The following is a 27,884-nucleotide window of genomic DNA, read 5'->3' on the forward strand; positions in this document are numbered from 1 at the left end:
GTCCTGTGAGGCTCCAGTATTAAGACTGTGCTCCAGAGGGTCGCATTCACACAGATCACAATGCAAGGCCCCTTCAGTGGAGCCTGGAGCTGGGCAATGCAGCTGCCCTGCCTCCACAGCAGTCCCTGACATAGGGAGGGGATGGCCATGTCCCCTGAGAGGTACCTGATTCTCTACAGGAGGAGCCTGATCCAGGTGCTGTAGCCTGTGACCCTGCTCAAGGCCCACTCATTCAATTCTCCACTTCCAGGACTCTCATGCAGGAAAAGGATGGTGGCAGGGGGGAAAGGTATAATTTGTAAGATAGCTGCCCTGCAAAGACACAGTCCTGACAAGCCACTGATTGAAGTAATTCCTACGAAGTTTCTAGCAGTGATGTAGAGTTCCAGAAATACCCAGGTTGTTAAATAGCAAGGAGTGGGCTGTGGAGTCTTCTTCCACAGCCACAAGTGGACCTTGGGTCCCCCAGACCCTGGCAGGCTGCATGGAACCACCCAGAGGGGGAAGGCCTTCCTAGGGAGTACTTCTATTCCTGTTCCCAACAGAGGACAAATACAAGACAAAGCGAGGCAAACCCACCGTCTCCATCCATGTCATCATCACAGGCGTCTCCTTTTCCATCCCCATCAGTGTCTTTTTGGTCATTGTTTAGGATGTCCCGGCAGTTATCGCAGGCATCTCCAAAGATATCTTTGTCACTGTTCCTTTGGTCCACGTTGTGAGTCAGGACACAGTTATCCTAAAGGACCAGAAGACTAAACACTTACTCGGACTTTTACTGTATCCCTACTGTGTGCCTGGTTCTGTGGTAGATGTTGGCCGAACTCTACCCCTCACCCCCCTGAATGGTCCCAGTTGTCAGAACTCAGGAGGTCCACCGTGGTCACTTCTATCTTTTAAACACTTGACAATCTTAGAATAAAACGTTGCAGTGGAATGCAGGCATGGAAAGTAACATTTGGGATTATTACTGTAAACAGCTGACTTCAGGGCCTTTCCTCCCCCATCCCTGGCATGTGGCAATTTACAGGCCCTCCCAGCAGAGCAGGTACCTGCTCATTCAGGATCCCGTCTCCGTCAGCATCCTCATCACAAGCGTCGCCAATGCCATCTCTGTCTGCATCTTCTTGGCCGGAATTGGGCACATACTTGCAGTTGTCCTAAGGAGGGCAACACAGCTCACAGACCCCTACATCTGTCTTTTTTTTTCTTTCAGCTTTACTGAGTTAGACTTGACAAATAAAATCGTAAGATATTTAAAGTGTACAATGTGATCATTTGATATATGTATATAGTGTGAAAGGATCCCCCCATTGAGTTAACAAACAGATCCATCACCTTACATGTCCCCTCTCCCCTTTTTTTGCTGAGAACATTTAAGTTCTACTCTCTTAGCAAATTTCAATTGCCCAATACAGTGTTACCAACCACAGTCACCACGGTGTACATCAGATCCTCAGACCTCATTCATCTTACAATTGAAAGTTTGCACCCTTTTACCAACTTCTCCCCATTTCCCCTACCCCGTCTACATCTGTCTTAAATGATTTGTGACCTGAAGACAACTGTGGCTGCCTGGCTTTATTGTTGATGGCTGTTTTGCTACACGTAAGAAGCAGCTCCTTTAATAACGCCCATTTAAAGGGAACCTGCAGAGCCTCTGCCCCATGTAAGAGGGGCTGTGGAAAGCCACAGAATGTGTGTATTTTTTTTTTTTTTCAGCCTGCCGTCCTTACCTTCCTGCAGTTCCTGGCAGAGCATGGCAGTTCTTCATCCGGGTAGCTGTCAATGTCCACATCCTTTCCGCAGACGTAGCCATCACCAGCCCATCCGACGCCACACTGTGAGGGGAAAGCCCATTAGAGGCCTGGGAAGCTGAGGCCGGTGGCTGACATGGCCTCTGCTCCTGTGTGTGGGTCCAGAGCCACATGGCCTTGTTCGGTAGGGTTTTAAAACTATTTAACTGTTTTTTGAATAGTCTAAATGGTTCAAAATTCAAAAGGTACAAAGGGAGAGATAGTGCAAACTTCCGGCTTCTGTTCCCTTAGCACAGGCAATCAAGGGAGTCAGTTCTCGTGCATACTTTCAGAGATAGGCTATGCAGACAGGCAAATACACATCCATTCTTTTTGTCCTTTAACACAATTGGTAGCAGACATAGATATGCTGTTCTGCACCTTGATTTTTTAAAAAAGTTAACATTATATCTAGGAGCTCTTTCTATATCACTCCATGTGGATTTATGTCTTTTTCTAAATGGCCGTAGATATATCATACATAAGGTGGTATACATGGGCCTCAATGAATTCAACTAGTTCTCTACAGGTGGGTCAGGTTTTTAAAATCTTTTTAGATTGCAAACAATGCCGCAACAAATAACTCTAGTACGTGTCATTCTGCACATGTACTGGTTTTTCAGTCTGGAATTCCTGGTTTAGAGGGTGTTTGCATTTGTAATTTTGAGTTACTGCCAAAGTGTTCTCCACATGATTGTCCAGTTTCTTTTCCCAGTGGGAATGAATGCATGAATGGGTAGCGAGGCTTCTGTGGCACTTTGCTTATCATTTTTGAACCACAGTCATAACTCTGAATCTAACAGTATTCTACATAGATCAATTTCCACCAAAGGAAGAGCCCTCTAAGGTGCTTCATCTCTATTCATACCCCCCTTTTTAAAAAAAAAACAGGAGAAGGTTCCCATGGGTGCAGAGCTGGGGTCGGTGTGTTCACTACTTCCCTGGAGAAGCCTACCCAAGTACTCTGTCACCACCAGCCACTGAAAGCAAGCCTCATTGTCAGCAGAATAGGCATTAAAATACCAGTTATACCAGACTCTATAGCCATTTCCTCCAATTGTTCCAATGATACCACAAGGTCACTGTTTCCCATTTTACAAAAGAATCAACTAGGCTCAGAATGGTTAAGTCCCCTGCTCAGGGTCTCAGGCCTTGAGCCTGTCGCACTCCAATGTCTTTTGCCATTTACATTTGGTTAACATGCACTTTGCGTTCTTCCTCTGATGTTCCATATCCTCAATGGCCTCATTAAGGGATGGCTGACAAACCAAAGAGAAAGGAAATCATTCCACACGTGGTGACCTGGGGATGAGATGGCACCTGGGAGCCCAGCCCAGGAGCAGGGTGGGCACCCGCAGGAGGGACAGGCAGAACAGCAGAAGGAACACGGGAGAGGGACCTGGAAAATGACAGGGAACTAGAAGGGCTGGGAGAGGAAAAGAGTGTGAGGAACAGAGTCAGGGCCAAGGGAAAAGAAACTTTACATGTGTAAATGTTAAATTTCCTGGCCTCACTAATCAAAACAAGGTGATGTAAGACCAGTGACTTCCTAAGCGGCAGCCTGCCTGTTCTCAGTCATCTGCACTCTCCTTCTGCAACCAGGGATTTCGAAGGCAGGATTCCAAAGACATCGCCCCCCCATAACTACCCTTATTTCCGCTCAATTGCTTCAGCAGGGCCTTCAGAAGACCTGGAAAGCTCTGCAATGGGGTATGGTCCTTGACTCATTTAAATGTAGAAAAAAATTTCCTCTAGGAACAAATACGTTTTTAATGAGCCATTTTCTGGCAGATGAAATTATTTCAGTAGTCACATCAAGTGTATTAATCCTTTACCATCTGTTGTTGTGCCTTATTACACATTTGAAAACATATTAAGATCCCCATCACCTACCATCCCAGGGAAGTCGTTAATTGTTTCACAGAAAATGAGGATTTAAATATAGATATATACTTGCCTCTCAATGGTAATAAACATGAACAATCAATGGGAATAAGGGAAACTGTTGTGGTTTTTTATTTTCACCTTCTGACCCAGTTTATTCCTTCCTCAGGACCTTGTATTGCCAAGAGACCACTGATGTCATTACATTTATTTCTTTAGTTTTGATTCTTCTCATATTTCCTATTTGAAAAGTGATATGCTCATTGTAGAACATTTTTGCGAGCTTCAAGAAGTCTAAGTTTGAGGTAGAGAGGTCTCCCAGAATCCATCCTGTTACTCGGACATGCTCAGCAGGAACCTGTGAATCTCAGACTCTGAAGTCTGTGCCCCAGGGCCTGGATCCCTGGGAAGGAAGGAGGAGGTAAGCAGCTGAAAATGAGTGATTTATCAGTACCTCGAGTCCCCAAGGACTCTGGAGCCTGAGATTCGGGAATGGATGGCAGGAACAAGCCTTCTTCCTCACCAATGGCCCACTATACACCCACCTGGCATGAGACTCCATCAGGCTATGCCTGCCCTGCTCTCTTCCCAGCCTCCTCCTCTTCAGATTGGCTCCAGGGTTGGGAAATGTATAAGAAGAGTGATTATCCACGGGGCTATTCCTGAATCTGGGTGAAAGTGGACATAGAGAATGGTTCTGTCCACCCCCTCCCACTTTCCTTCGGGAAACAGGAACTTTCGCTCTGTGGGTATGTATCAGTCCACCACCTCTCCACTGCAACCAACCTCCTAGGGCATTAGGCTAGATTTTGAAACTGGATGTCTAACGGGTAAGGACTGTTAGAGATGACAGCACTATGCTAACAAGTTACACAAACAAGTAGCTAGGGCAAGAGACGGAAGGGAGGCAAGGAGGCTCCTTCACCTCCAACTGCTCCCTTCTCAGGCCTTCGGCAGAAAATGTGGGGGAGCTGGGGCTCCATCACTGAGCTGCCCAAGGGGATAGTGTTGGCCAGCAGGGAGAGAACAGGCAGCTGATGGTCAGATGGACTTCCGATTGCTCCCCACAAACCCAGCGGACCGTCTTGCTATTGTTACATTTTGTTTACCTTGATCGAAATGTTTTCATTTTTGAGTACTTTTACCGTGAAGCAAGTAGAAACCAGAGAAGGGTGGTGTTTAAAATAGAAGAGGAAAAATGATAAAGCAAGTAACAACAACTTACCACGCACGTTATATCCCCCTGCCTCTCTTCGATGCACTGCGCGTTCACACTGCAAGGATTCAGTTCGGGATTTCTGCAGTTTCTTTCAGGTTTGCACCCCCTTGTCTGATCACCAGTATACCCAGGTTTACAAGGCCCACAGCGATAAGATCCCTGCAAGGGGCAAAGATCAGACATGAGCCAGTGCCTCCGAACTATGAGCAAAGCGACTGTGAATGCGTTTACTTTTACATGTACTCAGTGATGCCAGGAGTAAGTGAGACACGTGTCTGTCTCTCTGCTTAGGTGCATGACTTCTAAGATCTTGTGAATACTGGGAAGACACCACCAGATTGGAGGCTGTGACAGGCCATGTAGGCATGAAGGAATAGAAAGAGTGAAGGCTGAAGGCTAGACCGTGACCCATCACTTTGACTTGCCAGCTCCACTGAGGAGGGCAAAAGGGAAAGGATTGACAGTTCCCATTGGGTCCTTACTCTGGGACAAGGGAGATGGATTGATTAAAACACGTTAGAATTTTTAAAAATGTTTCCCTTTGTTTTTTTACAATTGAGTGACAAAAGAACAGGGTACAGAGAAATGGCGGTGGCTTTGCCCCGAGAATCCTTCATAAGTTAGGAAGAACTTATGCTATGGAAGAAACCTGGCATATATGCTGTCAGCTCCATTGCAATGGCACCTCCAAGGCCAGACATGACTTTTTTTTCAAACAGCTTTATTGAGATAAAATTTACATATTATGAAAGAGACCCATGTAAAGAATACAACTCAATGATTCTAGTCACTAACAACCCCTGAATTGCCAAGTTCAAAGTCTGCTCTTCAGTGATCTTTGTTGATCTGTCAGCCTCATTGGACTACTTACTGCATTTGGTCAGTTCTCTCCTTTTCTTAAGCTTCCGCTTTTTCCTTTGCCTACTTCTTTATTTTTTGAGGTTCTCTGTAGTTCTACTTTCTAGACAGTTCCGCTGTCTACTTTTCTTCTCCCTGGGTGACTTTAGTTATTATTTTTATGTCAATGTCTCCCAAATCTATTTGTGCAGACTAGCCGTGTCCTGGTAAAAAGCTAAGAAGCAATAAATCCCTGTGTATTCCTAGGCAGCATAGCATGTGGATAAGAACACAGGCTATGTAGCTAGATTGGAAGTCTTACTAGATGCGTGTGGCCTGAGCCTAATTACTTAACCTTTTGTGCTTCAGTTTCTTCAACTGCAAAATGGGGATAATAGCGCCTATTGCGAGGGTTGTTTGTGACGATTAAAATAAGTGACTTGATATTTATAAAATGCTTTTGCATACAAGGAAACTAGAAACCGAGAGATTAAATAAGTTTCCCAGGGACATATAGTAAGTTAGAAGCAGTCATACTTGGAATAAGCAATTCCTTTGTTGACAGTCTACTGTGCTGTATGTATCATCTTGGAAACAGTTGACAGGAACTTTCAGAAATAAAACGCATATGTGAATATTTAAATTTTAGACCCCTTAAGGGCTAAGCATTTTGATTTAATACAAACAACTTTTGAAAAGTTTTATGGAAATAATGAATACCATTTGGGGATTGTGTCATCACCAGTAAAATTCATATTCTGGAATACTGAACTATTAATATAAACTAAGAAGATCTTCATATTTTTAAAATACAAGAAAGAGTTTATTTTAGTCAATAAATATTCATCAAAAGCCCAACATTGCAACTTTGATAAAAGATAAAAAATCAAGTTTGGCAGTTATAACATTATTCTAATATAAAAAACTTACTTATAAAATTACTCTTATATTAAAAACTGTTTTTCAGCACAAACTTTGGTCCTCATTTGTCAATCAAATAAATTATGCCCATATGTTCTATGTGTGTTTTGGGGTTATGATTTATAAACATACACTTGGTTTAATAGTATCTGTTTTGATAACATCAGCCATGAAAAATACTTACCAAAGTGTTAATGCAGATAGAATTGAGAACACACGCTCCATTTCGACACTCATCAATATCAGCGCAGATCTAGTACAGAAAGGTTTAAAGAGACACTCTGTTTAAGTAGAAATACAAATAAAATTTGCTTTGTTTTAACATCATTGTGTGAAGTGAAGACACAGAATTTCAGGTAGAATGGTAATTGGAGTGTCATTTCAGCCATTTCTCTGTGTTTGTACCAGTCTGTACTTAACCTAATTTCAAGTTGATAGTTGCCTAGTTGGTACTTAAAGTTGTCCAGAAAAGACAACTTATACAATTAATTTGTTCCATCGCCTTTTTAGTCAGGTTCTTCTTTACCCTGTTTGGGACGCAATGTAATTCTGAAAATTTCTATTTTTCTGCAGAATTCTGAGCTTCCCTCTGCTTCTTTTCTTTCTATTCTTTCTTTGGACCTACAATTAAACAAATATTGGACTTTCTCATTAAGGTCTTCTTTTGACTCTTAACCTCTTATTCATAGTTTCTCTACCTTTATTTTTCTGTGCTGCATTCTGGATGATTTCCTTAGATCCACCTTCCAATCTGTAAACTCCCTGTGAGCCGTCATACCCATCTATTGAGTTTTTAACATCAATAATGATATTTTTCATTGAATAAATTTTACTAGGCTATTTTTCAAAGTTGCCCTTTTATCCCACATTGCTCTATTCTTGAACTATGGTATCTATTCCTTCCTTTTCCTCTTTATCCTTTTGAATTTATTTTATATTTATCATGTTTCCTCATGGTAGCTTCAGTATATAAATTGCCATTTTTGTTTATGAGCATATCCTTAGTGGCCCTGCCTTTGCCTGTGAGCGTTCCACTAGCTCTGAGTTTGGAGTCTCTTCAAAAAGTGGTATGGCTTTGGCATTAGCTTGGGCCCTGGGGATTTTACTGCTCCAGGGCTGGTTTGTATGTTAATTTTTGGCTTATGTTTCTGCATTATATGTGTAACATCCATTTAGAGCTCACAACTGTATGTGATATAAGCATGGAGCTTTGATTTGTTGTGGACAATTTTCATTTGTGTTCACTCTGTCTCGAAACTGATATCAAGCTTCCCTGTTGATTTGGGAGGCGAATAACATTTTCTCATCTCCTTGTTATGGGTAAGGTAGCTCTCTGAGGCTCCTGGCTTTATGCAGAGGTGTTAGATCTCCCTAAAGGTCCAGGACCACATCGTCAGTGCCCACTTAGGTGCTAAAACCCCAGCTCCCCACTCCTAGGACATATTCCCAGCTCCCACCTCCCAGGAGCTGCTGTGGCATCAGTTTCCACCCCCAGTTCTGATTCTGAGTTCTCTCTTTGGTTTCAGAACCTGCGCATTTCTTTTTATTTCTTTTGCTATTAGTGATGCCTTAAAATTTGTTCTTAAATTTGATCAAGGTGACTCCCTTCTAGTTCAGTTTAGTCTACCATATCGCTGGAAATCTACTGGGAAGTGCTCCCTGATAGCTTACATAAAGCACCTTCTATTTCATTTTGTCTGTTCTCCTTGGTTTAGTCCTGGAGATTTTGTCTTTAGACGAGAGGAAGAAAAACTTTGGGTCATTACTCTAATGGCTTCTTGTCATTCCCATCTGTCTAGCTTACCTTCTTTTTCTAGTCTAAGAAACGATGCCCTCTAGAATCCTTTGATAGGCAGCTAGGAAATAATGAACGCTGCCCTTCTTTAAAGCTAATAATTTCCCTCGGGTAGTAAAATGCATTTATAGACCAACCACTTTAAAGGGCTGAAAACATCAAAAAGAATTTCACAGTCAGTCAGTTAAATAATGACCAGGATATAGAACATTTGGAAATAAATGGAGACTGTCACAAAATGCTCAAGAGCTTTATGGCAATTTATAGCTTATATAAGAAGAAGAAGGGGGGGTTCCTCTGGAGATTATTTCTACTCTTGAAATACTTTCATCTCTAAAACAGCTTCTGATCAACAATAATAACTATAAAAGTGACCTAATTTTTCAAAGCTTTTATTTGTTTCCCTGATTCTCATTCTGCAGGCCAAAATGTTTAATGGCTACCAACGTAACAAGCCTGAAATCATGCTATATATTCAATATTACCCCATTGATTTATTTTCTGATGATACTCTATTATCCCAATGTAATAGCTTCCTCCCTACTACACTTTATGAACATATACATTCAGAAACGAGTTGGAAAACTTCCTAATTTGCTCAATGGCACCATGACATTCCACACGGCATTGGCTGCTCCAGGAGGTAAAGGGTTATCCTGAAAGAGGTAGGAACCAGCCAAAGTTTTTCTGTTGGTAATTAAGGTAAAAATTGAATAGAAAAACCGTAACTTCAACCCACCTGCTTGTTTGACTTGGCAAAACTGATCCCAACCCCCTGCACCACGGGTCCGGTGAAGCCCACCGGACAGGCATCACATCTGAATCCAGGAGCCAAGTTCACGCAGCGCACGCCCGGATAGCAGGGATGGTATTTGCACTGGAGAGAAACAAATTCAAAGTCTTTAGTCACATGGAGTAAACACTCTCAAACGTTCATTTATCTGTCTACCCATGCTTGTTTATTCATTTAACCATTCATTTTTTTGGTGGTCAAAATGATGAAAGGAAATAAAGACTTCCAATTTCATAGCTACCCTAGGAACCCCTGACCCACACAATCTGCGGTCGCTTTTCTGTATTACAGAATAATGGTACAGCCAAGTGGAAAGGGTCCGTAGTGTTAACCATTCTACCTCCCAGTGTAAATTCCCTGATGTTCTCACTTGGAATTTAGAAATCTCTACGAAAGGACTGTGCTCCTGGATCATCAGCTGGCTGTTAGATGAGTCCAAAAGCATTTGGAACCAATTACTCAAAAGAAAAGACCTTGGGAAGCCAAAGCTAGTCCAATTGTTGTTGCTTTAGTAAGATGTGACCCATTAGAGTCTGCGCCTGCCTTCATACCTTATCAAGTCCATGGCAGTTCCAAGGCTCTTGGAGTCAAGGAGATTTTTTTTTTACTACTTCGATTAATGTAAAAAACATGACCACTTCCTGCCTTTTCAAAAGGAGGAAAATTCCAGTGCACAGATAAAAACCAGATGCAGTTCTGTGAAACGTACAGATGTTTCTGCAACTGAGGGATTACTCGAGTTCATCTTAATTGCATACCACCTGGGGAGGTAATCAGTGGAGTGCTACCACAAACACGTGTGTGTGTGTGTGTGTGTGTGTGTGTGTGTGTGTGTGTGTGTGTCTAAGCTCCTTATATATACCTTGCCTCCTCCATTTCTCCTTCTGGCCTTCCTCTGGCCAGGTGGGAAGGAAAGGCACATGCTAATGGCAGTCTTGTTACTTACTATGAACACTATGTTGGGATTGGATTACTGAATGGCTAGTCATGATCTTGACATAGTCCACTTCAGAAGCTTTGGAAACCAACCAACCAGCCTGTATTTGCTGTCTGTGCCTTTCTGGTTCCATCCCTGGGCATTTTTGGTTACTCACAGGTTATGGGGTCTCCTCAACAGGTCTTGTTAGTTTGAGATTCCCCTCTGCTCCTCTATTTTAGGAAGCCTGCAGAAATCAGTTGCAACTTCTGGAATATACCCTTACACTGATCTCCCCCTTTCCACATTTGCAAGTGTGGAAAATCAAATTTATAACACAGATTGCTTAAGAGAAATAATCAATGTTAGAGTATAAAGCTGAAATCTCAGCATTGTAGAAACATGGACGAGTAGAAGAGTTGGAAACACAGAAAGGAGATATTGCAAACATGGCCACAACGGTGTGTCATGCCTCCTTCCTCTCACTGCTCGTGGTGTTCCATAGTCTCTAAGGACTCATAAGAAAGTAGTTCTGTCCCTGGAGGACAACCCAAGTCATCCCTTAGTCATTTACCTGGCTTCTTCTTCCATAAGCCGCAGGGCATACAAGATACTTAGGGAGCCCCTACCCTGTCCAGTTGAACTTTTACCTCATCAACATCAGAACAAGTGATCCCATTTCCTGTGTAGCCCTCAGGGCAGGGCCCACACTGAAAGCCATCTCTGGTGTTGGTACATCGAACTCCACGGAAACATGGACTGGAGTCACATTGGCGCACTGGGGGTGCCGGGGGTGCAGGGGGTGCTGGGGGCACCAGGGTGTTTGGGGTTGGAGACTGAAAGCTGAGAGGACCTAAGGGAAAAACAAAAACCCACGGGCTTATTCACCACCAGGTAAACATACCTGATACAAAATGAAATTTGTTTTTTTTAACGAACTTCTCTTCCCTCCATCTCTGTGCCAAACCTCCAGATTGGCTGCAGCCAATCTAGCCTCACCCCAGGCCCTTCATCAGTCCGCATCTGCTCGTCCAACTCAGAATGAGCCAGTTACTAGAAAAGCACTTACCGCAAGCCTGGCATTCAGCTATGGTGTTTCGCAAAAATGATGTTTCCTTGACCTTTAGAAATGGGAAGAGAAAAAAAAAAGATGGAAAAGGACTACCTGATACATAATCCAGGAATGAAAGAATCCATGGTTAGCCAGCTATCAAAAACTTCTTAAAGTAGTTCTCAAGTAATCTTTGATGGCTCCCACTCTGCTTGGAGCCATGATGTGTTTATCACATGCTTATCCCCCATTTCCAGAGCTTTCCTAGCAGAGTCCCAGGGTGGGGCCACCTGAGGTCTGGCTGCAGGTCTGCCTCTCTGCCTCTGCAGGCCCGCCTCTCCTCTAGCTCGCACAAAGAACATCTCTGGTAAGATTGGGGCTGTTTTGATGGTATGTCCTGGCTGTTACCTGCTGTCTCAGAAGATCCTTCACCTCTCCCAGTAGCTGGTTTAGTTGTGTCATTTGCCCCAAGAATTGCCGATTAAAGTCTCCTGTAGCAACAGCAAAAGGTAAAGAGCACTCAGCCAGTGACAGTCATTTCTACCGTGACTCAAAAACAAACGGTTTCCCAGAGAATCATCATGACAAAAAACTAGGGTATAGGAATTTAATTTGGTGTAATTCATCTAATTCACCTAAAAAGTAATGACAACAGTGTCACTGGCTAGTTCAAATTCATATGAGTTATTATAAAAATGAAAAAGTACAATGAAAATATGGCTTGCCCTGAACTTTGACACAAAAGCTTGAATTCTGTAGATACATCCTGTAAAATCACTCTGTAGACAGCCCACCTTTCAGTGATGGGACCCATCCCATTCAAGGGCTTGGGGGTTTGTCTGTTGATGAAGAGCCCATACCCGTGCTTGTGGCAACCAGTGGCTCACTCTGCTGCAGGAAGCAGTCTTGCAGGCTGGCCACCTGTAACAGCGAGCCTCTCACCACCAGCTTCAGCTCTTCCAAGGAGTCCTGGAAGAAATCAGATTCATACCACAGTGCTGATGCCATTCAAAAACCAAAGTGCTTGCATATTCACAGAATTTTCATAACAGAGCAGCCCTGTATACTTGGACCCTGACATCTTGTGTAATTTTGTGGGTTCACATTTTTCCTAAAGCCTGCCAGCCCCATCCTTTTTACTGAAACAAAGATAGAAGTAGCCAGTAGCTGAGAAAATTGCCAGCATCCAACTTGGCCTGAGAGTTCATGAAGGTGGCTCAGAGAATAATAATGACTTTTTCCTTCATGGTAAACAAGTTATTTTGTGGCGAGAGCCTCTAAGAATTGTCTGGAATTTGTTTATAGAGTTTAGACTGTAATAAATAAGATATTCGTCCCAATTTTAAACGGTATTGTTTTTAGGATGTCTTGGTTCCAGGTTTTAGCAAAGTCTCTGAATAAATAGTATAATAATAGTATTATGATTATTAGTTGGCATATTTCACTTTACTGGTTGACATCTATCTTTCATTGTTAGTCACAAAGTCAATTTGCTCACCGCTTTATTTTGTCACTCTTACTCATACCCATTATGATATCTATGTGACAGAAAATTTGTTGTCTGACAATGTAAAGTCATCATCCTTATTTTAGAAATGAGTATGCTAAGGACCGTCCGAGGAATTCTACTTTATAATTTAGCCGAATTAAGATATATGCAATGTGTGCTATGTAACACAGTGTGTTTGACATTGGGCTAGAAGCTCTATGGAGGCAGGACCACAAACATTTCGCTCACCACAGTATCCCGAATGCCTAGAATGTGCCTATTTATTCACTAATTGATTGAGTGAATGAGTAGGTGACTATAAAGACAGAACACTGTGGCCCCTGCTGACAGGCTAAGGAGCAGGACTTTTGAGAAATTTTGAGAAAATTCCAATCAGTGTAGTTTCTGATGACCTTGTCATGGCTGACTCCTGGCTTTTAGAAATTGATTTATTTGGTGGTAGACACTAATTTCTGGTCAGTGATATGATTTCTGTCATTCCGATTATTTTGGCTACTTTGAGGATTCAGGAATAAAGTTTAGTATATCTCTATTCATTAATCTCTTTCTCTCAATATAAATCTACACTAAATGTCTATACATATGACATTTATCTCTGCAAAAACAAAATAAAAACCTTGGATTTTAGTTTTCTTGGAATTTCTGCCTAAAAATGCTTATTTTTCAAGTGCCAAACTCTAGTATCAGATTCATAGTTTTTATTTATTTTTATATTACCTAAAACTTCTGAGCATTCCCAGCTATAATGGAAATTATTGCTTACACCCTGTCTCTTTGTACAAAGGGCTCAGAGCAGCTTGTAACTAAAGCACAGATAATAAAATAGAAATGGAAAATGAGGATTGAGAGCTAGAAGACAACAATATTATGGGCCATAACAGATGAACATAGTTACTGATTTTGGCACTACTTCCATGTCAGATAAAATTCAGGAAGTATGACCAGTTACAGTTATAATTAATGGAAAAGACAAAGAATATTAGTTCTTTATAGGAAGCAAAGGATTTCCTAGCACACAATTCTAAAAGAAATAAATGTGGCAATTTCTATAGTAGGTACATGACATAATGAAAAAAATATACCATCAATATAACATAGAACAGAAAACAGAGGAGCGGGGATTTTTAAGGGCACATGGAATTAAGTTGGCAATACGATTCTTTTGTTAGGGATGTTCTGAGAAGATCTGGTGACAAATGATCCTATTGCTTGGCAGTTTCCAATCATTCATTTTAATTTTCATTAAACATAATAAATAATAACTATAAAAAAATTACAAATAGATCATCCTATCACCCTAAGATAGTTAAAAAATTTTTTCCATTCCTTTCCAACTTTACAATTGTATCCAAAAAGTCTCCATTTATCATCTAAAGCAGAAGCTCTCGATTTTGGCTTTACATTAGAATCAATATATTTTTAAAAACTGATGTCTAGACACGACCCATATAGATTCTGATTCAGTTTGACTTGAGGATGGATCCTCTAGTAGTGTTTTTCTGTTTGTTTGTTTGGCAGGTGATTCTACTGTGCAGCCAGAATTAACCCCACCCATGACCTCAGCACATGCCTCTACATTCCCTGAGCCTCGGCAGCCCATCTTTCCACGTCAGAGAATGGTTTGTGGGTTCCTACCTGTGCCCTCCTCTGGAAAGTTCTCAATTCAATGGACTCAGGACTCTGGGAGAGGCCAGAAAAGGCTCTAGGAAGATTGTGAATGGAATCCACTTGGGTGCAGTCCACATAGAGCTCTACTGAGCCAGCCCCTCGCTGCAAATTGCTCAGTCTTAGGAGGATCCTGTGACGCTTGCCGTCAGCGAGCTGCAAGTTGTTGAAAACCACCAAATGGATCTTCCTGTCATTCTTCAGGTAACGGAGGATGGCTGGAACCAAGCACAGATCGATAGATAATGAGATAAGGGAAACAGTGTGGTTCTGTGTTGAACAGCCTCAAGGTCACAAGGCTGAGTCACCAGAAAGAACGAAGCAAGTTGGAACCATCGATATTCATCATCTTGTGTGTCAGGCACTGTTCTTGGCACTGGCAACCCACCCTATAGCTGAGAATGTTTCATGCTCCTGGAAAGACAGACAATAAGTATTAAATTTGAAAATAAACAATATTATTTCAGATACTGATCGGTACAATGAGCAAGCAGAACCTATGAAGAGTCAACTAAAATCCAAGTAAACCCCAGAGAGCGTGAATTCATTAATTCACCAAACATTTACTAAGCACTACTATAGGGCTGGGTACTGCCCTTAGTTGCTTTAAACACTTAATTTCTACTCATTGCAACCCTATGAAATTGGAATACCTACAGAGGAGGAAAGTGAAGCTCAGATAAGGAAAGGAACTTGCTCAAGGACACAGAAAAGTGGTAGGACTAGAAGCTGAAACAGTGTGGTTTATTCCACTACTAAAAGAATGCTAGGCCTGGATAGGCCTCTATAAGCATATGTTGAATTGAATGTAATCTGTCATATTCTCTCTCAGCAACCCATCCTCAAATTTAACAATACTTAGAAAATTAAAGATATCTATGATTGCAAAAGAAGGACTAGGAGGGGGATCCACTACCTTATTTTCTATTTTTTTCCCCATACAGGTAGCTATCCATTTACATATCTTGTTAAAGTCACTAAATCAAAATTCATCCTAATTTTAAAATTCTGGTTTTCTGCCTTGCTTTTTTACTCCATTATTGCCCTGAATATACTAAGCCCTGAGCTAAAATCTGTCCCTAGATGCTGAGCCTTTGGGGATGAAACTCATTGGGTGAGGTTTGCATAAAGACCAAAGGGATTTGCTTCCAAGGGTTTAGTGAGTCTACCAAGTACAACTCCAGGTCAATTCACAGGTACCACTGCCAAACCCAAAGTGAGTGAATCAGAGCAAGCAGGGGAGGCAAGACAGGGAAGGACAGAGACGGGAATGGCAGACACACCCCAGCACTCGCCATTGTCCGAGTGGATCCAGGAGCAGTGGAGAATCTGGTTGCAACACCCACTCAGCAGACCAGAGGCTGGTACACATTGAGGTTGAGCCCAGGATTAGGTGGAGAAGTGGTGTAAAGGCTGGCAGCTGTGGTTGAGCCACTGCCATCACCAGAGGAAAACAACAAAGCCGCAGATGTGCGAATCCAACCCCCTCTCACCCTCGAGCCTCCCTCACCCTCCAGCCCCATCAGACACAGCAGCAGTGGAGAGAGGTCACGGAGGGGCAGATGTAACATTCCAGCCAGACTGGGCTGTACTCACCGTGGCAAAACGCAGTGGAAAAAACAAAGTCACAGATGCTTGAAACAGCCTCCCACTGCCCACCCCTCCCCCATCTATCATGGCAAAACCCAATACAGGCAGCTGGAACACCTCAGATAGTACCCTGTGGCTGGTGGCTTCTGGTTGCAGGTAAGCAGCACTTAGAACTCATAGGTCGAGAGCCCCATTGCCCAATACACCCACCATGGGGGTAGTGCCGTGAGACCAAGGCGACCCAGTCATAGAGAGGATGTTGACCTCCTTGGGGAGTACAGGGCTTTTTCCATAGCCAAGGTGGCACCACCTCACGAGATCTTGGAGGTCTGAGTAATGCAGGTAAGAGAAAACAAAAAAATTGCACTTCAGCGCCACCTACTGGAAAACAAAAATACTATGAAAGGCTATATGCCATCAAATTTGATACCCTGAAAGAAATGGACAAATTCTTCGAGATATATAACCACTTAGACTAAACCATAAAGAACTGGAAAACCTAAATAGATTGATTAGCAGTAACACAATGGAAAGTTATCAAAAACCTTCTGAAAACCAAAAGTCCAGGACCAAATGGCTTCACTAGTGAATTCTACAAAACATTCAAAGATTTAATACTTATCCTTCTCAAACTCTTCCAAAAATTAAAGAAGAGGCAGTAACTTCTAACTAATTTTATGAGGCCAACATTACCCTGATACCAAAACCTGGCAAGGACAACACAATGAAAGAAAATTACAGGTTAATATCTCTGATGAACATAGATGCAAAAATTTTAAACAAAATACTAGCAAATCAAATACAATGATAAATTAAAAAAAATTATACATCACGATTGAGTGGGGTTTATTTTAGGGATGCAAGGATGATTCAACATATGCAAATCAATCAATGTGATACACATTAATAAAAGATAAAAATCATATGATCATATCACTAGATATAGAAAAAGCATTTGACAAGCTACAACATCCACTTATGACTAAAACACTTAATAAAATGGGTATAGAAGTACCTCAATATAATAAAGGCCATGCATGACAAGCCTTGAGCTAATACACTCAATGATGAAAACTGAAAGCTTTTCCTTTAAGATCAGGGACAAGACAAGAATGCCCACTCTGGCCACCATTATTCAACATAGTACTGGAAGTCTTAGCCAGGTCCTAGAAATTAAAGGTATCCAAATTAGGAATGAAGAAGAAGCACTGTCATTTTTTGCAGATGATATGATTCTATATACAGAAAATTCCAACAATTCTACCAAAAGACTATTAGATACAACAAACAAATACAGTAAAGTTGCAGGATACCAAATCAATGTATGAAAATCGGTTGTGTTCCTATATACTAAATATCAGAAAAAGAAATGAAGAAAACAATCCCATTTGCAATTGTAACAAAAAGGATAAAAAACCTAGGAATAAACTGAACAAAGGAAGTGAAGGACCTATACACAGACAACTACAAGAAATTGTTGAAAGAAACTGACAAATATAGAAAAAAATAGGAAGATATTCCATGTTCATGGATTGGAAGAATCAACATAGTTAAAATGGCCATACCTAAAGCAATATACAAATTTAATGCAATCCCTATCAAAACCCCAACGGCATTTTTCAAAGAAATAGAACACCAACAAAAAAAATCATCAATTTGTATGGAACCACAAAAGACCCTGAATAGTCAAAGCAATTGTGAGAAGACGAAAAAAAAAAAAAAAAGCCAGAGGTATCACACTCCCTGATTTCAAATTATACCATAAAGCTACAATAATCAAAACAGTATGGTACTGGCAGAAAAACAGACACACAGACCAACAGAACAGAATTGAGAGCCCAGAAATAAACCCACAATTATATGGGCAACTAATTTTTGACAGAGGAGCCAAAAACATACAATGGAAAAAGGAAAGCCTCTTCAATAAATGGTGCTGGGAAAATTGGAAAGCCACATGAAAAAGAATGAAACTAGACTGCTATCTGACAGCATATACAAAACTTCACTAAAAGTAGGTGAAAGACTTAAATATAAGACCTGAAACACTAAAATACATAAAACATTGGTACTAAACTTATGGACCTTGGTCTCAGAGAGGTTTTTGTGAACTTGACCCCCAAGGCAAGGGAAGTAAAAGCAAAAATAAACAAATGGGACTACCTCAAACTTACAAGCTTCTGCATGGCAAAGGAAACCATCAACAAAACAAAAAAGTAACCAATTGAATGGGAGAAGCTATTTGCAAACCATACCTCCGATAAGGAGCTAATACCAAAATATATAAAGAACTCATACAACTCGACAGAAAACAAACAAACAATCCAATTGAAAAAATGGGCCTTGGATGGCTCAGTTGGCTGGAGCGTGTCCTCTCAACCACAAGGTTGCCGGTTAGACTCCTGCAAGGGATGGTGGACTGCGCACCCTGCAACTAGCAACCGCCACTGGACCTGGAGCTGAGCTGCGCCCTCCACAACTAAGACTGACAGGACAACAACTTGACTTGAAAAAAAGTTCTGGAAGTACACACTGTTCCCCAATAAAAGTCCTGTTCCCCTTCCCCAATAAAATCTTTTTTTTAAAAAATGGGCCAATAACCTGAACAGACACTCTTTCCAAGAAGACATACTAATGGCCAAGAGATATATAAAAAAAGATGCTTAAATTTACTAGCTATATTCCCTTATAAGGGAAATGCAAATCAAAAACACAATGACATACCACCTCACACCTGTTAAGATGGCTATTATCAATAAGATAAGAAAAAATACGTGTTAGGATGTGGAAAGGAACCCTTGTACACTGCTGGTGGGAATGTAAATTGGTACAGCCACTATGGAAAACAGTATGGAGGGTCCTCAAAAAATTAAGAACAGAGCTACCACATGATCCAGCAATCCCACTTCTGGATATCTACCTGAAAACTTTGGAAACATTTATTTGTGAAGTCATATGTACTGCTATGTTCTTTGCAGCATTATTTATAGCAGCCAAGGCATGGAAACAACCTAAGTGTCCTTCGATGGATGACTGGGTAAAGAAGATGTCGTACATATATAGGGGAATACTATTCAGCCATAAAAAGGACGAAATACTGCCATTTGGGACAACATGGATCGATCGTGAGAATAACATGTTAAGTGAAGTAAGTCAGATGGAAAAGGAAAAGAACCATATAATTTCACTCATGTATGGGATATAAACAGAAAGTAACAAACAAACAAACCAAACAAACAAATTCATAGACACAGACAACAGTATGGTGGTTACCAGAGGGAAAGGGTGTGGGAGGAGGATGAAGAGGGTAAAGGGGGTCAAATATATGGTGACAGAAGGAGACTAGAGTGGGTGATGGGTACACAAGGCTATACACAGATGATGTGTTATAGAATTGTACAGTTGAAACTTATATAATGTTATTAATCAACGTTACCCCATTAAATTTAACTAAAAAAACATAAAAAGACATTGCCAGTATTTTGTTGAGTGAAAAAAGGTTATGTCAGTATAGTTTAATTTAGGAAAATCATATGTGTACGTATATATGTATATATACATATATAAAAATTAGAAGGACACACGTCAGTGTTAATCTGGTCATTGCTGTGTGCTTAGATGATGTATTTTTTTCTCTTGCCTATCTTCATTGTCTCATTTTTCTACACGAAACCTGTATTACTTTTATAATACAAAAAAGTAAAAAAGAAATGAATTACACACATATACCCAAAAGGTGCTTCTGTCAATCTGCACGATTCGCAGCAAGTAATTCGGATCATCTTTCCTCAGGTACCTTTTTTGTAGTGTAAATGCCAACTTGGTGCTGTCCCATGGAGTAGCCAGCCAGGAATACCTGTTTATGTTGCAGTCTTGCCAAAGAAAAGAATCACTACTATGAAACTTGAAAGCTTTCTCCACATGACACTTTCTCGGTTGATGTTCCCACCCCTCTAAGCTCTGACTAGATTTGCGCTTCCATTTGACCGTGGCTGGAGAGGGCCAGCTGGCAGCAGGTGCTACGACATTCGGAGATGCCAGGAGGAGTCAGACAAAAGCTCTCTTCCACCTACGTGGTCACCACCACTTGCTTACTGAGAGAAAAGAATTGATAAAACCTGGCAGGACAGATTAGCTAGGCTCTAGAACAATACTATGTTTCCTGAAGTAAAATATTGAGGACTTAAATAACTATGGTAGGAAGAAAAAGAAAATAGTGGGAAGGAGGAAAATAGACATGAATTAAAATTCTTGAGGTCTTTTAAATATGGGATAGAACAGAATTTTTACACCTTTATTTAAAATTGTTAAGAATTTACAATAGTAACTGCATGGCTAGAAATTAGAGGTGTATAAAATACCCAAAAGAAGGAGAAATTGGACCCAAACAGGCATTCATTTAATTTTTTTAAACTTCTATTTCTTTATTTTTTCCAAATACCTTGAGTTTTTACAGGTCAACAAAAATACCACTTGGACCACCAAACTTCAATTAGGTCACAGACACATACTCAATATCTCCTTATTCTCATGACAGCTACAACCTCTGTTCTTCATATTAACAATTTCAGAGGATACACATAGTAGCTTAAAACAAATACTCTTGTTTTTGTTCCCCAAACAGATTTCTGTGGAATTCAAAGGAAGCATATTTTCACAGGCATCTCGCCTGCTTTTAACAGAACTTCCAGGGCATGTGAGCCATGATTTATTTTCATAGCTGAACAGCTAAGTTTAATTTATAAATACAGAACCTAGTGGAGTACTTTACACATAACAGGTGCACATTAAATGTTGTGAATATGAACTTCCAATGAATAATTAAATGATTGCATTTAAAGCTTTTCACATAAAATATAAAAAGTTCAGAGAGTGGCAATTCAACATTTATTGCAGGTAGCAAAACCTACTATTGTGTTCATGCTGCCATTTAAGAGTACTTCTGCCTTGCTCTGTGCTGCAATGAACACTGAAATGACAAATTCCTTATGCTTCTAGATCTTGTGACAATAGCAAGAAGAAAAAAAAGGAAAAGAAGAATTATGGAAACTTCCATCTTCACAGTGTCTGTTAGCAGAAATATTATCAAGTGCTTTGACATTTACCATTCTTCATACTTGATCCTATAATTCTTGTTTCTCTTATGGCTTCCATTTTTCATTTTTCTTTTTTATTGCAAATTCCTTACTTCAGTGCTTCTATACTTATTTCATCTTCAGAGCAGTAAGACTACCCCAGAGGGCAGACAGGCACCTGCTCAGAAAACTCAACATTTTCACATCAGTCATACAGAGTCCAGAAACAGCCTAAAGCTCTGGCCCAGAGCTTGCAGCCTGTTGGGTGATCTTCTCCAGAAGCAGCACCATCAGAGTGGAGACAACAGACATGGTTCCCTCTTCTCTCTGGCCCCCCTTTCCCAGTGATCACCTCGCCCTATCTTACCCCAGCACACACACATAGCAGAGGGATCAAACCAGAGGACAAAATACTGCAGAACGAGACAATCATTTCCCCTTCTGCAGGAGTGAAAAGCCAGTGTCCTGAGATTAGAAGGCATGGTCTTCTCCTGGGTCTACCACATCTCCACATGCCACCTGGAGCATCTCTCTCAGGAAAACAACTCTTGTTTCTTTAGCTGTGGCATATTCAATTCTCTTGCTCCCTTTGCATTCACCACGAACTGAAACAAGTTTGCTTGGTGATTTCGTCCTAGCTCTCTCCTCGGCCCATACAAAGAACTCTGCTCGTCTGATAGAGGTGAAGGCTGTAGATCTTCAAGTGGCGTTTCTGCCTCTACCCTGTTCCATCTCTGGGTTGCTTTGTCAGATTTCTGACTCACCTTCCTACTTAAGTCTCTTTCTGCAGTTTTTCTAGACAACTACAGCTTCTTAGAGGACTGTTCTGACCAAGTTATTGCCTTCTCAAATCAACCCAGGAACAAGCAAATGAAATCCTTTAATAGCTCCCTAGTGGTTCCTAAATAATGCCTGCATTCCTTATCCCAGGACTAACCCCAACCTTCTGCCACCTTCATGACCCTCCATGCTGCCGATGCCCAGCCAAACTAAACAACTTGTTCTAGGTTTTCACCCCTCTCTAGCTTTCTTCAGCCTCCCTCATCCTTTTCTTCCTGTGTGGAATGTTTTCTTCTCCATAGCTCTCCATTGCTACACATCTGAAGCGAATATCCAGCTTAAATGCACCCTACTCCCTGGAGTCTTCCTTCTTCCCCATGCTTGAAAATTATATGTCTCATTTATATTCCCATAACATTTTCTTGGAACTTTTCCATGATTCAAATTCCAGTTATGGCTCAGATACTTAATAGTAAAACTAACAAGCCTAGGGTCACATAGCTGTGTCCACTTCTTAAGCTTCTAAATGGAGTTTTAAGAAGCTGTTTTTCCTACTTCATTTTGATTTCAGTGGTAGTCAAATAAGAAAATGCAAAACTATAAACTGCTATACAAATGTAGGCATTAGTATATCTATTTGTGTTTATTTCTCTTATCTTCTCTACTAGAGCATAAACTCTAGGGATCTATTCCTTACTAATTTTTCCATGTACCATAGCATCTGAGAGCACCAAATACAACTATGTATTGCACACACAAAATAGAGTATCACATGTTCACTTTGATATTTTTAAAACTACAATCTTTTTAAAAATGTGGGGGCCCGTTATCTTTTGGTTTATTTACCTAAATCCTTCCCTTCTAACCTTAGCACCTTCGTGTACTTGACAATTTGGGACCAGATTTTATGGCTACATTCCCATGCCTCGGTATCAAGCCAACATAGAAACCACACAGCCCGGCCTGGTTAAATGCCACCTCAGTGACAGGCAGGAGATGAAAAAGCAAACCCAAGCAATAAAGATTTGAAATATTGCTATCTTGGGGAAGAATTTCCAAAGAGTTTTTTTTTTTTTTTAATGGACCTGGTAGTCAAAAATATTATGATGTGTTGAATGTCAAAGCAATGAAGCAGTGTCAGCTTTAAAGAACTGGAAATAATATTTTGTCTGCTTGGGCAAAGGAGTTCAGAGTGACCTGGCCTGCAGGCAGCAAACTCGGGAAGGTAGCACTCTCTGCTTTGCTTGGCAAATGGCTTTGCTCTTTGGCACTTTTAAATATATGATGAAAGCCATTGGTGTCAACCTTTCCTCTCCTTTTAAAATAATTGTATATTTCAAAAAGCTTTATTGCCATTAATGTCTCTTGTGATGGATATTCTTGTTTGCCTTTGCTTATTTATAATTTATAATTTATAAGCATATATTTATTATTTATGCTCTATACTCTAGGTCTTTGTAACTTTAGCGCTTTGGAAATATATAAAAAGCAAATCATCAAATTGCTTTTCCTGTAAGTATTCTGGGTAACTCTCAGGTGTGATAGATGTAGTTTGTATGGTTCAAAATTTTCTTACAGTGGTTTGAAACAATGCAAAGTTTACAGAGTACACACACACACACACACACACACCCACTCACAGAGAGAGCAAAGAAATCATCCACTGAAAGGAAGCACAGTAATTATATTAAGCATCTGCAGCAGGCTTTATATTTTGAGGAAATATGAGACTCATCACTGTACACAACTATCTTGTGGATGAAAAAGCAAGGAGTATGCACAGAATCCGAAGGTCACGTTATAGGAGAGAATTGCAAAGCAATTTCTTGAGTGCCCACAGAACCTCTCTAGCCTTGGAAGAGCCACAGAATATTAGCATTATAAGTTATCCAGTTTAATATCTCACTTCACAAATTTCTTCAATACAAATAAATGCAGCCTCTACCAGCACATTTCCAGTAACAAGGAACTCATTACTTTGTGGAGAAAACCATTTCATTTTTGGATTGCTCTCCAAGATTTTCCTAATACAGAGCCAGTATTTGTTTCCTCTCCCTTTCACCAGTGGGTCCTAATTTTACTCTTCAGAGCTGTAGACAGATTTAGTCTTATCCTCAATCTAAATGATAGTCTTCAAATAGTTTAAGGTAAATTTTTTCTCTCTCTCTTCCGTCTGGCTCCTTTATTTCTCCAATTCCTTTAATTTTTTGACTTATGATGCAGTAAAAATGAAGTTCAGAGGGGTGCTGTTTTGGTGACTCTCAAGGTAATCTCTGACTTGATGGTGTTCCCGTGAAATGTGTCCAGGAATAGACACGAGATTCCAGATGTGGGCTGGACAATTCAGAGTGCAGTCAGACTATTAGCTCCTTAATCTGGCCACATGCATGCATTAACAAAGCCTATAATTTAAGGAGCTTTATAAAACCATTGCATCACTGTATCTGTTTGTTCATTCAGCAAATATTTTTGAGCAATGACTATGTCAGGCACTGTGATCAACACTGATTTGTCCTTAATGTTGGTGACTAGAACCCTTTAGATCTCCCACATCCTATATTTCTGCAATTTACTTTTCATGCCTAGATGATGAATTTACATTTATTACTGTTAAATTTTATCTGACTGATGGTAGCATATCGTGTCATCCTGGTAGGTCCTTATAAATCTTGATGATGGCATCCAATATGTTCTACTGTCTTTTTCAGCTTCGTATCAATTGCAAACATGATAAAATACTGTCTATGTCCTTACCTAAGTCATTAATAAGTTGAAGAGTTCAATGCCCAAGACAGAGCCTTGTCAAAAACCACCAGATAATTTGCTATAAGGCAACTTACCAACTCCTAACAGTACTATTTATGTAGCTCACTGTTAAAATGTTATTCAGAAGGGTATAATGAGTAACTTAATAAAATTCTTTTCTGAAGTCAAGATACATTATACTCACAGCATCTTTTTGCTCTATCAGCTTAGAAACTTTACTTACACAAAAAGTTTGGCATGATTTATTTTTAGTAAACCTATTTGTCTTCAAATAATCCTAGCTTTCTTTTCTAGGTAATCCTAAAATATATGAATAATAATCTAACCCTCTTGGGGTTTGTCCTAAAGTTCCCTAAACTCTTTCCATTTTCTGCATATGACCACTTTAAAATTGATTTCATTCAAAGGCACTTCATAAGAATATTGTGAAAGTTAAAAGGGAAAACGAGTGTTGAGCCTTTAGCACAGTCCTGATACACTGTAAGGGTTTCATAAATATTATTACTGTTTGAGGCACCTCATTTTTTTGCCATTCATTATTGGGTTCAGAATTCTAATTTTTAAACTCTTTCATCTCTCTCAGGCTGTATCTCTCTTCAGGCCACAGGCTTCAGAACCACTACTCTGAACTATCTGACATAAGATACCTTCAGGCTAAGGAGCTTGCCTGACTCTTTCCAGTCATTACTGCTAATTCTTGGGGTTCCCTTAATTTCCACAGAACCAAGTTGTTCTTCTGTGGTGATCAAATTAACTAAAGAAGCAGTTCTTCTCGTTTGTTTTTTCTAAAAGGTTAAAGCTTTCATCAAGGCAAGCCAAGAAGAGTTTACCAAATCATCATTGTCTTTGGAAGATAATTACCTAAACAGTAGAGCGATATCTATCTACCTCTACACTTCCACTTCCATCTCCTTCTCTCTCTCCCTCCTTCCCCAGGTCCCCTCCCTTCCTGCTCTCCTTTTCTTCTTCCCCGCCCTCCCTCCCTTCTTTATATAAGAACCTGACATTTTTACTGAGCATCACAGTCTAAAAAAAGTTATTATACTTTATATAATTCACTTCTTGCAATCAACCTGTGAGGCGGCTATTATCTCACTTTAGAGATAGTAATTAAAGCTAAGAGCGATTCAGACATATAGTCACAGTGACACAGTTGTTAAGGTTTTTAACTGTGACTCACATGCAGATACTAACTGGAAAGTTGCCTCTATGCCAGATATGACAAAAGCATCAACCATATCTTCTATCCAGTCAGATTGTTTCTGTAGAATGCCTATTTTTATCAAGGTTATACCACCTATATTACTAATAATCTGATAGATAATTTTTACCAGAAATACTACCTATATTTCTTATATATCCTCATCTAAATGGTCAACATTCATTCATTCAAAAATGAATTGGAGCTTACTACATGTCAGATATTGTATACTTCCAAAATTTCCATAATAGTGTGTGTCTTCTTTAACAAACAAGTCTACTCTTCTCGGCCTCTACTTATTCTGTTCAATCCGTTCAGGAGCCACTTTTATGTACAAGGCCCTGTGCTAGGTGCTGCAACAAAGGTGAGTTAAGGGATGGTCAGTCCCTGCCTTCAGGGAGCTTACAACCTCATGAAGAGAAAACCTAGAAGTAATTCGAGTACTAAGACAAAACAAGATTAGTGCCTTCCATAGAGGTACAAAGTAATATAAGGAAAGATGGCAGGAACTTGAGATGAGTATTGAATGTGTGAGATTTTGGCATTTGGAAATGGTGCAGGGCATGTACCAAGGGGAGCAGAGGGCAAGAGGATGGAGAAGGAAAGACAGCATGGGTGGGTCCAGGGAATGGTAGCCAGTCCATGTAGCTGAAGTAAAGGCTGCATGGAGGGCTGGAAGGAGAGATAAATTGGAAAGGTTGGTTGGGGGTCATGCAGTGGAAAACCCTGAATACACAGATGGGGTGTTTGTTTATATCTTATTCAGTTTGGAATGGGGATCCATGAAAGGTCTCTGAGGTGAGCATAACTTGATCCCAGCTATGCTTTAAAACAGTAATGAGGCTGCCATGGGTAGGATGACGTGGAGCAGAGAGCTCAATGGTAAAGTAATTCTTGGCAGTCTTCATGGGATACACTTTAGTTTGTTATAGGAGCTCACTTAGGTGCCAGACAATCAAATCCTTCACTCTCTGTGAAATCACTCTCTCCCAAATCATGGCCTTTAATGCAGGGAAAGATGGGTCCTATTTCCTAGTCAGATGTTTCAAGTCAGTAGAGATACATCTTAATTTTTTCTGACTATTTCAGTTTTTCCATGCAAAGCAAGAGAACAGGAGATCAGCTAAGCCTTCCCAGTTGAGTAATGACTGGGACTCACCTTCCAGGAAGATGATTCTCTCCCCAACCCCCACAAATTATGTCAGGTCTGCATGGCCACCACTGAGTACCTCAACGGGGCGTCACAACTATATACCATGTCTTTTCCTTGGACCTTTTTCTTGTCTCACAGCCCCTTTTCTTGTCCCAGTCTGAATGGGATGCTCCTCTTTCCTAGAACTTCCAGATTCACCAATGATGGTAAATCTCTGTACTTTTTCCTATTGCTCCAGTGAAACTTCCCTATGTCAAATTCTTCAACTCTATGAACTCTAATACCAGTATAAATTCCTTTGTTTTCTGAGAATTTTCATTTCCTGATTCTTTTTAGACTACTAAAACAAAATTTTCTTCCCCTAAGAGCTATTTGTCTTCTCCAATAGGTTGGAGGATGCAGAGGTGTTTATCATCCCTCTCATTCTCTCCTCTAACATGGTGATCAGCTGGGATTTACAGCTGAATCACATGACGGGTGATTGTTCGAAGGAAACATACTAACAACTCCCTTACCTATCCATCTACCTGTCCATATATCTAGCATTACTCCTGCTTATTAAAGCTCACAGAAAGAATCAGTTCAGTGGAAGTGCTTCCTATGTTTCTAGGTAACAGACTTTCCACAATGGTTTCACACATACTGGCCAAGAGGGTGAGATTCAGTGAGGGTGAAATGCTAGAAGCAGAGTTTTTCACTCTACAGAGGGCCTTTCAGCCACTAAGCTGAATGAGCTAAAAGAAAGATCTTCCATGCATCTAAAATAGTTTAGTGTGAAGCTACTGATCTTTAGATGAAGAAGGGTGGTTTTTACAGATCACAAACTGAGTAGCTGGATTATTAGAAGATGATATTCCTTCAGTAGATGTGAGGCAAAATGGGGCTGTCTGATTCAAGGCAGAGAGATGGGCAAAATTATCTTCTACCAGGGTTGG

The 27,884-nt window shown here is 40.5% G+C and overlaps 1 protein-coding gene across 2 annotated transcripts in view; it reads right to left on the reverse strand.

Annotated features, from left to right (window-relative positions):
* Nucleotides 1-27,884, reverse strand: part of THBS4 (thrombospondin 4) — a 182,018-nt gene that overhangs the window by 11,470 nt on the left and 142,664 nt on the right. For both annotated transcript variants that reach the window (XM_081053430.1, XM_081053429.1), the window contains 11 exons: nucleotides 14,358-14,605; nucleotides 12,073-12,181; nucleotides 11,621-11,703; nucleotides 11,231-11,282; nucleotides 10,812-11,014; nucleotides 9,192-9,329; nucleotides 6,842-6,910; nucleotides 4,906-5,058; nucleotides 1,737-1,841; nucleotides 1,053-1,160; nucleotides 580-739 (listed from right to left, as the gene is read on the reverse strand). In XM_081053430.1, the coding sequence (XP_080909556.1) occupies nucleotides 580-739; nucleotides 1,053-1,160; nucleotides 1,737-1,841; nucleotides 4,906-5,058; nucleotides 6,842-6,910; nucleotides 9,192-9,329; nucleotides 10,812-11,014; nucleotides 11,231-11,282; nucleotides 11,621-11,703; nucleotides 12,073-12,181; nucleotides 14,358-14,605 (1,428 nt within the window). The remainder of the gene's footprint in view (nucleotides 1-579; nucleotides 740-1,052; nucleotides 1,161-1,736; nucleotides 1,842-4,905; nucleotides 5,059-6,841; nucleotides 6,911-9,191; nucleotides 9,330-10,811; nucleotides 11,015-11,230; nucleotides 11,283-11,620; nucleotides 11,704-12,072; nucleotides 12,182-14,357; nucleotides 14,606-27,884) is intronic.

Source organism: Rhinolophus hipposideros, assembly GCF_964194185.1.
Source record: "Rhinolophus hipposideros genome assembly, chromosome: 7".
Taxonomy (NCBI): domain Eukaryota; kingdom Metazoa; phylum Chordata; class Mammalia; order Chiroptera; family Rhinolophidae; genus Rhinolophus; species Rhinolophus hipposideros.